Here is an 18,274-nt window from a genome sequence, read left to right as displayed (position 1 = left end):
TCAACCGTATGATGGCCATCCTTGAACTGTAGAGTTATGTGACGGTAATCGAAAATTATGGGTCCCAGATAGGGGTGTCAATTTGCAGCCCGAACCGTTAAAACCGAACCACACCGGCCCGTTATAGCCTGAACCGGCCCGAACCGAACCTTAATGGGTTGTGTTTGGGCTGAGGGTGGCAAAGCCCGCACCAACCCAAACCCAAACCGCAACCCATTATAACCCGTTATATAGTTTAAGATTAAATATTGTTTGAATCATCATATTACCATTAGGTAGTTGGTATAGACTATCAGAAAAATTGGGCATGAATTCAAAGATCAAATAGTCATTGTACTACTTATAAGAGACAATTAGAAGGATTAAGTATGAATGTCCAATTGAATGTATAAAGTTTGTTTAAATTAAGTAAATATTTATCAAGTATGAGAATGTTGATTAAGTATAATTATATTTATCAAGAGGTATTTTTTTTGCATATCAACTAAATACCAACCCAAAAAAAGAGACGGATTTCATAGAAAGGGGAAAAAATCAATATTTTCACAAAACAAGAACTCAATTAAAGACAATCAATCATAGCACAAGTTAGAATTCAAAAAGGTTTTTGGTTTGAAGATTTGTTTCAGGACTATCCGGTGGAGCCTAAGGAATGAGCTTGTAGTTTCTATGTTACTACATATTATTTGAATTCTTGATTTCTATAAGGTGGGTGGGATTTCTACAACATGGAATGACTTTTCATTTTTTTTAATGAAAATTAATCAATAGAAATTTTGTTTTCCATAGAATTTTGACTCTTGTTATAGGATGCTCGACTATTTATGTTTATTCTTTTTCTTGCATACCATAAATTAATAGCCCAAACCGTTAGTCAACCCGAGTATAGACCATTAGCTTGAACCCAAACTGCACCAAACTAAAACCGGCCCGAAACCGTTATTTTGCTAACAGACCGTGTTTGGGCCGAGTGTTTTTTAGCCCGAAACCGCCCCAAACCGCACCGTTGACATCCCTAGTCCCAGAGTTGCCATCCATTGAACACCTAGTACTACATCTGCACCAACGATGGGCAACACATATGCATCGAGATTAGTGGAATATTTCTGAAGTGTTAAAGTCATACCTCGCATGTGCCCTTCGCATACTAATCGGTTCCCATCTCCAAGTAGCACTGAGATGATGTGCGCCATTACCACCGTCAGATCAAGATATTTAGCAACCTCACCATGCACAAAGTTATGGGTACTTCCTCCGTCAACTAGTACCTGAACCGGCCTGCCCAAAATGAAGCCTGTAAGTCAAATCGTCGTTGGTGAGTTAACCCCCATCAATGAGAACATTTCCCTAACCGGTTCTGTTGCCTCAGTAGAGTCAGGTATGATGGCTTCAAACCTCTCCGAGTCACCGCTTGTGCTTGGATCGCCGTCGTCTTCAAATTCTAAAAGGTAAAGGTGCCACTGCTTGTAGCGATGACCTGGAACGAACCTTTCCTCGCAATTGTAGCATAGTCCTTTTTCTCTTCGGGCTTGCATCTCTGTAGTAGATAAGCGTTTTATCGGAATTCCAGAGGACGGTGATGGTGGCGGTAGCGGTTGTAGTGGTCCCTTGGCATAGGTATTTGGTGTCAATGTACTTGGAGCTTGTGCTCTGATGGTTGTGGAAAATGCTCAGGGAAACGGTCGTCTTCCTTCGGCCTGTTTTTGCTCTTAAATGCTAGCCAACATTACAGCATCCATTAACTTGGTCTAAAAGCCTTGACCTCGTGACAAATTTCCGAACGCAATCCAGATGAAGCAACATACTAAGAAATCAAATGGTAATCCATCAACTCAATTGGCTAAGGCTTCATAATGTGCTTGGTAATCTGCCACGGTGCTTGTTTGGATCAATTTTGCTAACGATGCCCATGGATCATCGAAGTCCGTTGGTCCAAAACGTATTTCCAGAGCACGAGTGAAAGTCTTCCAGGTATGGAAGAGCCTTGTCTTGCTCACCCACTGAAACCACTGCAAGGCCAAACCCTCCATATGGATCGATGCTAAATCTTACTTCTGATCATTTGGAGTGCCATGAATGCTAAAAAAAATTTCGGTAGGAAAAATCTATCCAATGGGATCGTTGCCGTCAAATTTTGGAAAATCTATGCGAGCTGGGCGTGCCTGAATTGAACTCGATGGTGAAGAGTTGGTAGTACCTGGTGGTGAACCAAGAATGCTTTTGTTATCTAGGGTGGTCACTCCGGAGGTTGCTCTTCCATCCATCTCCATTAATTTAGACATTATTTCAGCCAAAATACTCCGCTGCTCTGCTTACGCCTCTTGCAAGGAACCAATCTTAGCGGTATGGTCGGTGGCTATTGTGCTCAGCTGTTGTAGGATTTCTTCCGTCTGTCGTGCCCTAGTTCCGTCGGCTATGGGATTCGGCAGGTCGGACCAAAAATTGTTACAACCAAGGGAAATTGGGAGTTACAGAACAGAGAAGAGAATAGACGAAAACAAGAAGGATAGGGAAATCAATTCTTTCATATCTGTCCTCTGGTGCTCAATTACATTTATATCTAAACGGTTACTCAGATCTGATCTTTGAATATCTTTTCTCTTCACCACTCTCTTCACCTCTAACAACTTCGAGCATTCTAGTGAGTATAATCTCTGAGAGAGACTGGGGGCCTACTCATGCGCGTGGATCTACATGGCGAATTAGGTGACCCCGGTGGGATTGCTATAGGTATCTGATGTGTATCAATATGCCTACATTATATTCTATGTTGACTTAGTTCCCACTTACCAGGTGGTAGTACTAGATCCTCATTTGTTGATAAGATAATCTCCTACATTTCACACCGAATAAGACCCCACATGCTCCAGGTGGTTCCATATGATTTGTATGATGGTTGATCAATGGGTGCTGATGCTAGCGCATCATAGTGTTACCTCAGGATATGGGCGACCTTCAGCATGCTGATGATGCAGACATACATGTCTATGGTGTCAGATTATGTTCGACTCTTCTCGAAGTCTATGACATGGGACTCAAATATGTCACAGAGTGCAATGCACATTGACTCCAACATAACGGTCACATTGAGCGAGGCCTGCATTGCAACTTCTATTAGTCTACTGACTCTATATTCTAAAGGAGATTCTTTGGTCTATTATTTCCTATGAAATCAAAGTTATCATGTAAACTCTTATTTGACACAATTTGCACGAGTTATATTTTGAAATTTGACTATTAACGATGTATGTGCATATGTTTTAGTTATTTGTTATGCGTATTTTAATATAGATTTATATATTCCACTTCATTATCAATTGGAATTTCTTATCATTTATGTCAATTTATACTTCAAGTGCGTTTAGATACATGAAAATACATGTAATTTTGACAAATAAAACCTAGTATGAGTGCGAATCCAAAAGACAATTGTGGGTTGTTTTTATCAAACTTACTACGGCTATGTGTTTATAGGCTTCAAACTAAGCTATCCAAGAAGAATCAAATCCAAAAAATGCATAAACCCCACCATAACATATAACCGAGACCTGGCAAAATTTGTAAAAGGTTTTGACAATACCGAGATGAAATAAGACTTTAAACTACGGTCTCATGCAAATAAAACCATTTGAACAGAGAATTAAAAAAGGGCAAACCCAGTTTCAAGGCTTTAGCATAAGCAAAGTCCGTCGAGGTAGCAAATTCCTACGGGACCTTAACCCAACAATTATTGCTAAGAGGCTGTTTTGATGCCTTGTACTTAGGCTACAATTGTGGTCCACCAACAATTGCACCACGAAGAGGGGGGGGGGGGAATAGTTCTCTAAATCAAACAGCAATTTAATAATTTTTAGATACAATCATACTTTCTAAGAACAATATAAACAAAATGTGAGGTTTGGTATACTAGAACGAACAATTCAAAAAACAGTATGACCGAATGTATGTTTTGATATATTCTTTCGGTGCGACCAAATGTATGACTTGATTTTTTTTTCTTTTTCTTTTTTTCTTTTTTAATTTCCTACATATTGGTCCTTCATTTTTGTTGTCTTCTAGTTCTAAATTGGTATTTGACAATTTGATGTGGCATAATATTGGTTTTGAACTTGATGCGACTTAATGTTCAATTCCAATGGCTTGATGTGGCTTAGTGTTGGTTTTGATGACTTGATGTGGCTTAATTCTGGTTTCTGATGATAAGCACACCTCAAGGGTCCTAGAAACAAGAGGAATTAATAAAAAATAACTGAGCACCATGGGCACCTAAGCACTTAGGCAGCTAACTGCCTTGGGCAGATATGGTTTTAACAAACAGTACTCAAGAGTCATGACAGCCTATTTTGTCCTTCTCTGTATAAATATATGCAAATGATACAAAATGGATCATGACCAAAAGCAAAAAAGGGGGTGGGTGAGGAAAGATGTATGAAGATTTGCCAACAACAGGATAGGCATGCATAGAGCATATCAACTTCCTCCCTTATTTTAGTTACTAGGATCAGCATTATTTGTAAGGGAAAGATGACAGAAGTAAAGGTAGATATCTTACCTGCACTCGTTTACTATGAGATCTATTGCTTTAGCCTGTTGCTTTTTCTTCCTAAGAAACTCCTTGGGAGATGCTTCAAGAACAACTCTAGGTAACACCTATTAATCAGATGATGCCAATCCTTAAAAGACTGGATGATCCAAAATAAACAACCCAATAAAAGACAGGTCACGGAGCAAAATTAATGATAACTTGCTAAACAAAATTCTAAAATCTTGGGGACGGATACATGTTTTGAAATATTAAAGGGCAAAATTTTTTTTAGAAAACCAACGCAATTTCCATCATAACACACCTAAAATGAAAATAATAATTTTTTCTATTCCCCAACACCCACCTCCTCATCACTACAGAATCCTTATGGGTGTAAGTGCTGTAGGATAAGTAACCAACCAAAAAACTTTGGTACTCCAGTGACAATAATCCACTACAACTGAAATACAGATGCGCATAGAACTCACAAACAGCACTAATAAGATGCAAAACATAACAACATTAATTCCTTGGTGAGACATGCTTCAAGGGTTTTACATGCTAGCTCCTATACAGAGCCATGGAATTCTCTGGATTTCACTGGAAAAGACATACTCTGAAAAGTCTTAAGATTCTAATTTACAGGGACTTACAAATTTCATTGCTGCAAGTTAATTGTGACAATCATTCTGAACCCAAGCCACAATGCTATAATTACAATCCTCAGTCATGCTTTTAACTTGGTTCGCAAATTGCTTTTGCACTTCCATACTCAAATGGGCTTTAGCACATCCTATGGACTGGTGAGATAGATCACAGAATGATTGCTTTAGCACGATGCGTGAAGCAGCCTGGTCTGATGATCCAGCAGGTATTAGTGGTTCAACAGAACAAACAACATATAAGGCAGCCCCAGGCCCCCCAAAGAGAAGGAACCGAAACAAAATCCCCACTAGCAGCTAATAATGTTTCACATGAAAAGTACCATAAGAATTTATGTTCACAAGAGTAGTGATTTTTTTTTTTTGGGGGGGGGGGGGGTGTTCCATGAACAGCTGGTGTGAAGATTAGGTGCTGGACGTTGGTAGACTATTCTATTTGCTGCTGCAACAAATTAGTTTGTGGTCTTCTAATAATTCCTATTGAGACCTAGTAAACTCCAGTGACAATGCAATGACTCGCTGGTACCTCCGGTAATGGTTCTGTAACAACCACCGTAATTCTCATCTGGGATCCGTATTGCAAATCCAAGTTGTGAAATATCCGGATTAGAGTCCATGATCCATATCCTGAGTCCATGGATCTGGATTCTGCCGATGAAGACCCTGCCTTATTGGGAATCCGAAGAAGAACCTATAGAAACCTTAATGGACTGGGAAAGTGGATCACCATTCGAAGTCAAGGTGTGGTTGAAGATGTCCGGAATCAATGTAAGAACACCCCCACATGTTGTATAGGGTTAGGTTTAAGTTGGGGATCAACCCCTTGAGCAAAGCACCCAAGTACTGAAAAGTACTAGGGGGCGGTTGCTTAAGGCGGTTGATTGACCAAGCAACCGCCAGGTCTACTTACGGGATTTTAAACCCTAATTTGACCCAGTCTTCTATATATAGCCAATCTCGACCTTTTCACTCATTATTATATTCGGGATTACGGCTGAGAACGGTTAGGAGGCAGAAAGCACGTGCTGGAAGGTGAGAGAAGTGTGATTTGCGAAGAAGATCCAATCATTTATCAGTTTTGCAAATCAAGTGAAGGTAAGTGATCCCACACTCTCTATATTCTTTCCTCATCTCTTTGAATGGTGTGGATCCATCCTCCTTGATGGATTGGTTGTGACTTAATTGTATTCGTTTTATTCCCCATTAGTGATTTTGATTAGATCATGTCCGAAAATGGATCCTTACACCTGAATAAATAATAGATCTGATTAAAGGAGATGATATGAATATTGAATCATTAGAATTCTAGGGTTTTGTTTCGTGCTTGTGTTGTAGGCTCCTTATGGACGAAATTCGGATATAGATCATCCCAAAATCGGATTAAAATTGGGAGATCAAAAGTCAGAATTTCGGACTTTGAAGTAGTCTGGAACAAGGGTGTTCGCTTATGGCGGTCGTTTGGCCAACCAACAGCCCCAAGCAACCGGCTGGGTCACAATAGCTTTGTGAAGTTGGTTTGACTCCTGTACTTAATATAACTTTGTAATCTATATTTAGGTGATCTCTGAGGTATACTGGAACTGTTATGGGTGAGGTCTAATTGCAATTTCTTTAGTTTTTACATATCTACAAGTAATGACACATTCTTATATATATGCGATGATATGCTCTATAACTTGCTGTAGTAGTATGATTCTATGTTTAGTAGTCGAATATATACTGTGATTAATGTTTATATGTATTTTTCATTACTTTGTGATATTGAATGAATGATTAGGTTATAATGGTTGGTGATGTGATGTAATTGTCATAGAAGAATATCCATATTGGGTATCCATTGCTTGGGATATCAAAGGGCTGTGGTATGGGACACCGCCTATTGATGCCCCCAGCACTATTATGATTGTTGGATGACATACCTAAGGAGTCTAGATTGCATGGCTAGGTACCCATACATGCTAGTACCTTTTATGTAGGGGAATTGAAGCCGAATGACCTGTGATAATAGTGATGTGACATTGTTTCATCTTACAGCGGTAACCAGTCCGTGCGGAGATTCAGTGGTCCACTGTTGATCATGCATTGATAGGGTTGCATATGTTAGGGTTTGAGCTCATAGACATCCAAGAAGTAGCTGGGAATCATGAGGGGTCATGAAAGCATCCACCCCAACAATGTGTGGATAACCATAGGGTTAGGGAATGGAGTCCAACAACGGTAGCCAGTCCGTGAGGGTTCTCATTCCTAGGTAGAGAAAGATACTGAACCAAGTTGGTTGGTGCCATAGGGGAAGTATCTGGAAGTATCTGGACTACATGTAATATGTTATTGTATGACATTGCATTGGATTAGAAACCCCGACATGCGCCAGTACTCATGCCAATGGTCTTGGTGAGAGAATGTGGACCTAAACCCCAACCATGGTTGATTGATGAGGACTGAACCCCTTTACCAGAGATCTCAACAGAGGTAACTAGTCCGTGAGGGATCAGAGTGACTAGACCTACCCAGAGGAGGGCTGGTGTTATATCTTAAAGCACGTTCGCCATATAAAGACTTGCATAGTTAGACTCATAGTTGTATCCATATATTTGCATATCATTCTTTATATATGTGCTTACTTTGATACACTGCCGATATGTAAGTGAGATGTGTTTTCCTTACTGAGTTTGTAAGAATTCATTCCTTTTCTTTGTATGTTACATTATATTATACAGATGGGTATATTGGACCAGGAGAAGTTCTGTATGACTGGAGTGACTCCTGTGAAGAAGTTGTGGCAACATCAGTGGGAGGCGGAGATTTATGTCATGAAACCTCCTGCAAATGCATGGAATGCACTTATAGCACCCATTGACGGCAGAAGGAGACAAATAGCTTGACACTTCGAGAAATCGGTGGAGGAGAGTTGGATGGCTCCCCTCGTTGATAGATTAGAAGAGAAGACCCTCGCTCGGGAGAGAACTAAAAGAATAAAATTGAACTAGTTTAATTTTTGCTTCCGCTGAACTCGATAAATTTTGGAACTTTGTTACTTTATTTCCTTTATCTTTGATTCTTCTCCTTGGAGTATTTGGACTCCTGTAATTCTTTTTTTCAATTATTCGAATTTATTCTTGCTTATGATTATTACTACTTGCATTTATTATTAATGATGATAAAACCTTGGATCCTATGATGGATCGCACCCACGAGTTGTCGGGCGGACCAATACCAGTGGGTGGGGTGTGACAGGTTCACTCAACCTCTTCATCCAAAAAGGAGTAATTAACCAATGAAAAGCAACAATAACAAGCAACTGTGGCAAATCAAGTATCACTGGCATTAACAGAAAAGAACCTAATTCAAACTACATTAAACTCCTCCATCATGGCTGCCGCCATTACAAGAACTCCTGCAACCGAGGGTATTCCCCTCACCTACGAGCTATGCTCGCCCCTTTCCCTTACAAAATTCTCCCCCCCCCCCACCACCACCACCACAACCACAACCCACCCTTTCCCCTCACCTCCTATCCCATAGTATAACCTAATGAATCCTAACTAAGCAGGAGCTTGCCACTTGTCCTCGTCCTTTTGTGGCTGATTTTGTCCCCCACGTGGCTATTTGGGTTTGATACCCTACAACTCCTCTATTCCTATAGTAGATACCCATGAAGATTGGTGGCTAGTGATCTAATAGTTTCTAATTTTATTTCTTTCTTTTTCTTTATTCAAGTTTGCATAGAAGGCTGATTCTATAAAGCTGTATAAGTTAATGATTTCAGTCTGTTATTATTTTTGTTGGTCCCTAAAATAAGAGTTTCAAGTTTGATGTATGGCAACTAGATTTTATAGGAAGTCCCTCTTTTGGTTGTAAGCAGTTTCTATCCCATTCTTCTTGCAAATAAAGGGAAGAATGCAGCCAAGCCGAAAGTTTGAATTTAAACAGGGAAAAAAGAAAGAGAGAGAGCAGTGAGGTGAATGTTGCAAGCCATGGGAGGGAGAGAGTGAGAAGCTAAGTCATAGGTTCCTAAGCTTTTCCATTCTTCCATTGGGATTCTATCTGGACTGTGTCTGTTGCCTACTTTCATCCTCCGTAAAGCTTTCTTTTACTTCGGACATCATAATTCTCCCTATACATGTACAAAAATAGTCAAGGTGAATAGTATAATCTTCCAAGATACTATTACTTGAGTAAGTTTGTTTAGTAGGCTAGAAAAAATAAACTTCCCATCTCTTCTTGATGTCTTGAAGGGTAAAGTGGGTGAGTGAGAATCAATGGAGAGAAAGAGGTTAAGAAGTTATAGGAAAGAGAGATTAATAAGGTAAACCAAATAGATGGGGAAAAAAATAAAAAATAAAGAGGATGTGAGAGAAAGAGAGGTTCAGGTGAGAGAATCATGAGAGAACAAGGAAGGAGAGAAAGAAAGACCTATGAGAAGCAGGGTGTTGGTTTAGGAAAAAGATAGCTGACAATAAAAGAAAATTTAACTTTAAATTAAAAAAGAAATTTCGTGATACAAAGAGATCCAAAGAGAGAGAACAGGAGATGGAGATAGGAGAGGGGGAAATGATTCACTTTGGTCACAAGTATCCACTGAAAAATAATAATTAGCTGTACAATTCATGAATAAATTATGGTTTGATCATTTATGTTTACTGTCCATGATTTAAATCCCTTCTTCTCTTTAGCATCTTCCTATTAAGAATGGAGCACATACATTTTGCTGAACATCATCCATTTATCAATGTCAATTATAATGAAAACCTGTGAAGAGCAGAAGAAGAAGAAAGAGAGGAAAGCTCAATTTTACAAGGAGCTTCAATTCTCTATGTGTGAAGACTCCAAAACATAATTCTCCTACTTATAATCTTCAGAATAAAATAAAGTCAGACACCAAACAGAATCAAAACTTCCTAGTTCTAATTAATCTTCGTAGGACTTAAGAGTCCTACTTATTTTAAACCTCCCAAGGCCAGCAGTATCAAAAATTAGTGCCTGGCATTAACTCTCAATGGATGCTTTTCTTTTTTGCTGACAATTCATAATTAAAAAAAAAAAAAAAAAAAAAAAAAAAAAAAAAAAGAAGAAGAAGAAGAAGAAGAAGAAGAAGACAGAGTCCATGCTTTTGATATTATGCATTTTATAGGAGAATATGTTAGGTTAATAACCATACCAGAGCATGCCCATTCTTTCTAAGATCAGAAATCCATCCTCTATCAGCATTGTGGCGTCCATCCAAAACTAATTTTGTCCCTTCACTGGAAGTGGAGAAACCTTAGACAAGACATGAAAATGAGAGCGGAGAGAGAACAAGCACCCGCACTACAATTTCAACCATACCTTCTCAGATCATACCAAACAGGTGATAAATGTGTTATCTTAGAGATGAATCTCTTTGCCAGTTCATAGCCTCTGGAATTCCTACAGTCGGCAATTGGACAAAGGAAGGACATTAATTTTAAAAGCTAAATGATCAATGGAAGAACAATATTGTCCAATGAGCATATACAATACAGAAAACTAATCACTGAGGCATATGATGCAGAAAGAGGCCAATGCAAACCACTAACTGACATCAGCAATCACCGAATATGATAAAAAGCACAACCATAAGAAGGGCACTTGCGTCATTGGTGGTAATTGATACACAAAATGCATAGGCATTATCATCCACATTAAACCCAAATTTTATGAACCTTTCGCTTAACAGGTCCAATGTAACATTTCTGCATGTTATCCTGCAGTACCTCCAGCTCTACCCCATTCCAAGAAGCTGATAGCAAGTAAGTTATTTGTAAGGCTAAGATATGCCAGACAAGAGGATCATGACATATGATGCTGCAGCTGTAGCAGTAGTGGTCACCTGCTAGTTGTTCACTTCAGTTTAAAAACCTTCCTAAATATGTAGTATTTTAATCCTTCCATGGTGGAACATTTTTTTGTTATTTTACAAATATTGTAGTCGTCAGGTCATCACCTACACGAATGCCTTGATCACATTGTTGGTGCTGCCTTGAATCCATGCTGCCTCCAACACCTTGGCTCGCCAAGATGCCCAGACAACTATAACTGGGATTTCTCAAGGTGTTGACGACTAGCATAAAAAATAGAAACAAGGCTGAGAAATAAGAAGCATATATGGATTACAGTTTTCTATTATTGTTTTCATCTACAGCTACGTTAAGAAAGATAACCATTAGGGTGCTGGACCTACTGGTACATATAGGTTAATTAATTCGACACCTGTAGTGCTCTGAGCTTTTGGCCCAATGTTAGACCTATAGAACAAGTCTTCAGGATAAGACTCATCTGAATCTATATTGCTTATTGATAAAACAATGGAGGCTTGAAAGAGTTTCTACCTTAACCACTTTCATGTATTTGCTGAACTTTTTACTACTGGGGAAGCCTTGGAGCAAGGTTAAGTTGCGCTATTGCAACCATAAGGCTGTGGATTCAAAACAAGGGAACAACCTCTCATTGAAGTTGGGATAAGGCTGCATACATTTGCTCCCCCCAGGCACTTGAAGTAGCAAAAGCCTTGAACATGAGGAAGCCTTTTCATCTGGATTCCTCGCTATTTATGTTTTGAAACTGAATTCTAGCCACCTTCAAAACTTTGTCAACTCTATATGTCATATGTTAGTGTGAAAAATATGATCTTAGCTCCATGGTTCGTGCTGGATTTAGACCTGGTTCCTGCAACCAAAATAGAGTGAAAGTGGGCCGCCTCTGAGGACGGGAAGCCACCTCCGACGATCAAGTTAGTTCAGGCCAGAAAAACAAAGACTCCATTGAAGGGTAAAATACCCAAAGAGATGAAGAAGATCATGCTCTTTTAGAGTTAAAAAATGCAAGGGAGTGGTGGCTGGAGTGTTCAAGTCTTACCCTTATTCAAGCATCCTGATGGGTTATATAGTTGATCCATACCTAAAGAGATAGTGGATGCTTCACAGCCCTTGGATGCTTATCTGATGAGATGAAAGGTGGAGATAACTTCTTAGAGAAGCTTGAGCGACAAGCTAGATTGTGTGATCTTCACACCAGTTAAAGATTTTGTTGGTGAATTGAGATGTCAACATCAGATTGATCTTGAGGTGACATCTGCCCACAATTGAGGGGACAAAAAGATAGATGCAATATTCAAGGCAGACTTGGATTACGTGAAAAAGTTCCTTTGTCAACAAAGAGCATTTAATGCTTCTTGGGGCCTTTAATGCTGAGTTGAATGACCATAACATTAGCCCCCTAGTCTTCATGATAAATCTTGTTATGAAGAATATCTTGCCAACGTTCAAAGCCTTGAGGGCAAGAATTTGCTGGGAGATAAAAAAGCCTTTCTGAGAAGTTGCAAAACGTCTTTCAGCAAAGTTGTTAACGCTTTTCAGCGAAGTTGCAAATGCTTTTCAACATCGAAGTTGCAAACGCTTTTCAGCAGCGAAGTTGCAAACGCTTTTCAGCAGCAATAATGTTATGGTCATTCAACTCAGCATTAAAGGCCCCAAAAAGCATTAAATACTATTGTTGACAAAGGAACTTTTTCACGTAACCCAAGTTTGCCTTGAATATTGCATCTATTTTTTTTGTCCCCTCAACTGTAGGCAGATATCACCTCAAGATCAATCTGATGTTGAAATCTCAATTCACCAACAAAATCTTCAGCTGGTGTGAAGATCACACAATCTAGCTTGTTGCTCAAGCTTCTCTAAAAAGTCATCTCCACCTTCCATCTCATCAGAAAAGCATCCAAGGGCTGTGAAGCATCCACTATCTCTTTAGGTATGGATCAACTATATAACCCATCAGGATGCTTGAACACTCCAGCCACCACTCCCTTGCATTTTTTAACTCTAAAATAGCATGATCTTCTTCATCTCTTTGGGTATTTTACCCTTCATTGGAGTCTTTGGTTTTTTTGCTTAAACTAACTTGATCGTCGGAGGTGGCTTCCCGTCCTCAGAGGCGGCCCACTTTCACTCTATTTTGATTGCAGAAACCAGGTCTAAATCCAGCACAAACCATGGAGCTAAGATCATATTTTTCACACCAACATCATACAAAATGATCACAAAAGTACAAAACTAGAACCCTAATAATCATATGCTCAAAAACATAGTTGTCAATACTACAAGGCGAGGCGAGGCAATGGAGGGCAAAGAAAAGCAAGGCGTCACCTAGGCAACAAGGCAACACCATGATGCCTCTGACCTAAAGAAGGGCCAGGATGCCCAGGCGACGCCTTGACAAAAGGGCTCCTAACCATTAAACTACCTTGGACATTAGTACTAAGTTGGTCATAGTGGTTAAGCATTGTTAGTTCTAAATATGAGTCTGAAAATGATAAAACCACAATTATTTATCCTTTTCATTTTTTTCTTTCTTGTGGGTTGGGGAGGGGTTGGCGAAGGGGGTAGGGAGAGGAGAATATATTTTATATAAATGCTCTGCACTGTTAAGTGTTAACACAGTAATTTCCATAGATGGTCAAAATAACATAACGAAATACTAAAGAAAAGAGGGTAAAGCTAGAAACAGTGCTCTAGAAACAGGGGGTATGTCTGTGTACATTTGATCATTCCCATACCCTGCTGAACACAGAAGCACTAGTGCAGGTTAAATTTCTGACCCAAGTCAGCACCAGGCCTTCTATCTTGGTCACCATGCATGCAACCTTGTGGCCTTGGTAGTACCTGATGCGTCACAGTTAAACTTTTGGATCCGACTGAGCCTCCTCTCGTATCCGGGACGATGAGTCCTGCAAGAAAGGTTAGATGCGGGCCGGCTTGTATGCCGGGTAGTCGCCTCCGATAGCTAAGTCAGATGATGAGCAAGAAGAATTCTTATGTAAAAGCAACACAAGATAATGCTCAGAGTGTCTTGGATCCTTACCGGAGGGGTATGGCCCTCTTTTTATACTGTAAGTATTACCTTTTACGTACTTGGTAAGTTTACCCAATGGAGGCCGTTGTTTCTCCTAAGATTATGCCTCCATATCGTTGGTCCTGCTCGATCAGTGATTAAGTTGACCTTCCTCATTGAGAACAGTTGCTATATTAGTCCAGCATACGTTATGCCTTGGTCAGGGTGGTCGGCATATGTACCGACTAACTAGCATGTGGAGCCCCATCCACGTTAGACCCGGTCGGGTAGGAATCTTCCGTATCATAAGCCCCCTATCCCGATGTTGTTTACATTGTGCGGGATAGCAAGGAAGATTAAAAAAGTGCAAGACCTTAAGGAAGGTGCAAGATGACCGGGATTGACCCGAATCAAATTATTGCCTTAAAAAAGTGCAAGACCTTAAGGAAGGTGCAAGTTGACCGGGATCGACCCGATTCAAATTATTGCCTTAAAAAAGTGCAAGACCTTAAGGAAGGTGCAAGTTGACCGGGATCGACCCGATTCAAATTATTGCCTTAAAAAAGTGCAAGACCTTAAGGAATGTGCAAGTTGATTGGGATCGACCCGATTCAAATTATTGCCTTAAAAAAGTGCAAGACCTTAAGGAAAGTGCAAGTTGACCGGGATCGACCCGATTCAAATTATTGCCTTAAAAAAGTGCAAGTCCTTAAGGAAGGTGCAAGATGACCGGGATGGACCCGAATCAATTTATTGCCTTCCAAGACAGGATCCTTACCTCTTTTTTAAGGCAATAATTTGAATCGGGTCAATCCCGCTCAACTTGCACCTTCCTTAAGGTCTTGCACTTTTTTTAAGGCAATAATTTGAATCGGGTCGATCCCGGTCAACTTGCACCTTCCTTAAGGTCTTGCACTTTTTTAAGGCAATAATTTGATTCGGGTCAATCCCGGTCATCTTGCACCTTCCTTAAGGTCTTGCACTTTTTTAATCTTCCTTGCTATCCCGCACAATGTAAACACATCGGGATAGGGGGCTTATGATACGGAAGATTCCTACCCGACCGGGTCTGATGCGGATGGGGCTCTACATGCTAGTTAGTCGGGACATATGCCGACCACCCCGACCAAGGCATAACGTATGCTAGACTAATATAGCAACCGTTCTCAATGAGGAAGGTCAACTCAATCACTGATCGAGCAGGACCAACGACATGGAGGCATAATCTTAGGAGAAACAACAGCCTCCATCGGGTAAACTTACCAAGTACGTAAAAGGTTATACTTACAGTATAGAAAGAGGGTCATACCCCTCCGATAAGGATCCAAGACACTCTGAGCATTATCTTGTGTTGCTTTTATATAAGAATTCTTCTTGCTCATCATCTGACTTAGCCATCGGAGGCAGCTACCCGGCATACAAGCCAGCCCGCATCTAACCTTTCTTGCAGGACTCATCGTCCCGGGCACGAGAGGAGATTCAGTCGGATCCAGAAGTTTAAATCAGTACCTTAGTGCGTGTTTCAGTTTTTTTTTTTTTTTTTTTTTTCGGGTCTCTTCATTGTTGAGGTATTTGAGTCATACCCAATTAGGTTGAGGTACTCAAGTTATACCCAACTTATTGTTGAGGTATTTGGGTCATACTCAACTTATGTTCTAATATGAGCCATCAGATTAGTTACGATCTAACGGTGTAATGGGCCTTGTAGGAGAGTCCAATTACCAATAGAATTCAGTATTTATTCTATAAATACTAGCTGGAAGCAGCGGTTTGGGTATTCCAAACTAGATACTTAGGGTGTAATGCTTTAAGCAACCTCGTGCTTAAACTCTAACCCTAACAATCTTAAAGCATTAGTTTTTCTTGAGAAATTCTTATTCAGAAAAGGTGATCGACGTTGCGATCGACGCTGCTTGGAGTATTCTGCGATTCAAGTAATCAGTGAGTAATCCTCCCTCACAAGTAAGTGGTTTCCTCCATCCGTACTGATTTTGCTTTGAAAGAATAAAGTTTCTTTTTTTAGTAAATTCTAACAAACAAACGAATGAATTTTTCTGTCTTGATCGTTCTTTTATAATTAAATATTTAATTCGATGAAAAGTCAAGCAATCTGTACTCGGTTTTTCGTGATTTCATCTTCAGAATAATAACGGCTTCTTACATTGAATTGCATTATGAAACCTTTGATTTCCGTTAACCTTCTGACAAGAGAAGGTAACATTGGTTTTGTCATCATTGGTATTTTCCACTTTGGAAAAGAAGTTTGAAGATTGTTTAATCAAAGAAAAACAATCCTTATCAAAAGCAATTCTGCCAATACCTTAAATTTGGTTTTGACTCGGCTTTTGAGGTAGACTAAAGTTAACCTGACAATGACCTTTGGAACTCGTTTTTTGAAGAAGACATAAAGTGACGTTATGTTTAAAAGGTTTTTTAAACAAAAGACAACGACTTTATTGTTTTTTCGTTTTGTGATCAAATTGTATTTCTTTTTGAAGATCAAATTTTCTTTTAGAAATATGTTAGATTCGAACGAATGAAATATTGGTTTGTCATTTTTCTTGAATTAATATTTGATTCAATGTTTCGAATTTTCTTGAGAATTAAATATCTAATTCGATAGGAGGTAACGATTACGTTACGAAGGTAACTATTACTTTATGGAGTTTTTTTTTTTTTTTTGGTTTCTGAGAAACAATGGGAAATTCTGACAAGTGACAATGCCATGCTTTATTTTGATTAAAAACAAGGCATAGTTGGAGAAACTTTGACAAATTCGTTTTTGTCTTTATCCATAAAGTGGAGTACCTCAAACAAAAGTGACAAGGTGTTCAATTTTAAAAGCAATTTTATGTTTGAACTTGGAACTCGTTTTTTGAGGTATACTGTGTTTATAAAGTAACTTTTGTTTAAAGTGTTTTATACAAAAGACAAAATAACTTTATTGTCTCAGTTTTATGAATCAAATTCTTTATTTTTTTCATCATTGCATTGAAATCTGGTAAGTTTCCTTTTGTCTTATTCACTGATTTGAAAAGAAGATCATAAAAGTATGTTTCGCTACTTTATTCATTCTGACAATAAACAGTGATAAAGAAAAGGAAGTGTAGACATTGGTTTTATACTTTTATTTCCTTTGTCTCTCTTTTCCAACCGTACATCATATTTTTGAAAAGAAGATGTCAATTTTGATTTCTTGGAATTCGGTTTTGTTGAGTTGACATAAAGTAACTTTATGTTAAAGAGTTTGTTTTTTTTAACTCTAAAACACATTGTCAGTTCTGATTTATTTATACTCAGTTTGGTGAGATAAGGTAACTTTATGATTAAAGTTTGTTTGTTAAATCAAAAAGAGACAAAGTCACTTACTGATTCGATTTTTTGGGTAACTGAATGCTCAGAAGGTTACAAGATTTTAAAACCAAAGTCATCATTACCGGTTCTTTATTAAATCATTATTTATTTATTGAACCTTGTTGAAGACAGTCATTGGATAGTCAAAGTCTTGATTAGCTCTCCTTTATTGAATTGAAATTATGAATTTTTTTTAAAGAAAGCTATCATGATTCTAAAAGATCAATTGTGGTTATCTCTTTTATTCGGTTACTTTTCATCTGCGGTTACTGTAGCGTGAATTGATTAAAGTAACTATTGTTGTTTTGGAATTAATTGATACTTTAACAAAGTGAATTGGTTACTGCAACCTAATTTTGGTGGAACCGAAGTGACAACCATTGGTACTGGCTACTAAGATACCCTCAATAGTTGCCATATTAACAGTTATAATTATTACCTGTATCTTTCTTTACTTGTTTTTCTTTATATCCAGGATCAAAATGGATGTTGTTCCAATTGACATGGTCAAACTACAGACCTTTACTGGATCTGAATTTAATGCCTGGAAAAGAAAAACACAATTTGGATTAAGGTATCTGAAAGTGTTTCATACAGTAGAATCCTCTTTTGAAAATACTGTTGAGGAGATCACTGAATTACAATGGAAAAAAGATGAGGTTTTTGGCAGAGACTACTTGTTGAATGTCCTATCAAAAGGAGGAAGAATTGTCCAAAACTTTTGTCTCTTTTTTATTTAACAAACAAACTTTAATCATAAAGTTACCTTATCTCACAAAACTGAGTATAAATAAATCAGAACTGACAATGTCTTTTAGAGTTAAAAAAAAACAAACTCTTTAACATAAAGTTACTTTATGTCAACTCAACAAAACCGAATTTCAAGAAA

The 18,274-nt window shown here is 38.7% G+C and overlaps 1 protein-coding gene across 1 annotated transcript in view; it reads right to left on the bottom strand.

Annotated features, from left to right (window-relative positions):
* LOC149029760 (Glycosyl hydrolase superfamily protein) overlaps nt 1-18,274 on the bottom strand; it is a 35,918-nt gene that overhangs the window by 7,379 nt on the left and 10,265 nt on the right. Inside the window, exons 3-5 of the mRNA XM_089142101.1 lie at nt 10,513-10,593; nt 10,346-10,430; nt 4,553-4,650 (exon numbers count right to left, since the gene is read on the bottom strand). Of these exons, the coding sequence (XP_088998227.1) occupies nt 4,553-4,650; nt 10,346-10,430; nt 10,513-10,593 (264 nt within the window). The remainder of the gene's footprint in view (nt 1-4,552; nt 4,651-10,345; nt 10,431-10,512; nt 10,594-18,274) is intronic.

The sequence above is a fragment of the Hakea prostrata genome, chromosome 1, assembly GCF_041222555.1.
Source record: "Hakea prostrata isolate BN-2017 chromosome 1, UWA_Hpros_2, whole genome shotgun sequence".
Lineage (NCBI taxonomy): Eukaryota > Viridiplantae > Streptophyta > Magnoliopsida > Proteales > Proteaceae > Hakea > Hakea prostrata.
This window is presented reverse-complemented; position numbering and strand designations above follow the sequence as displayed.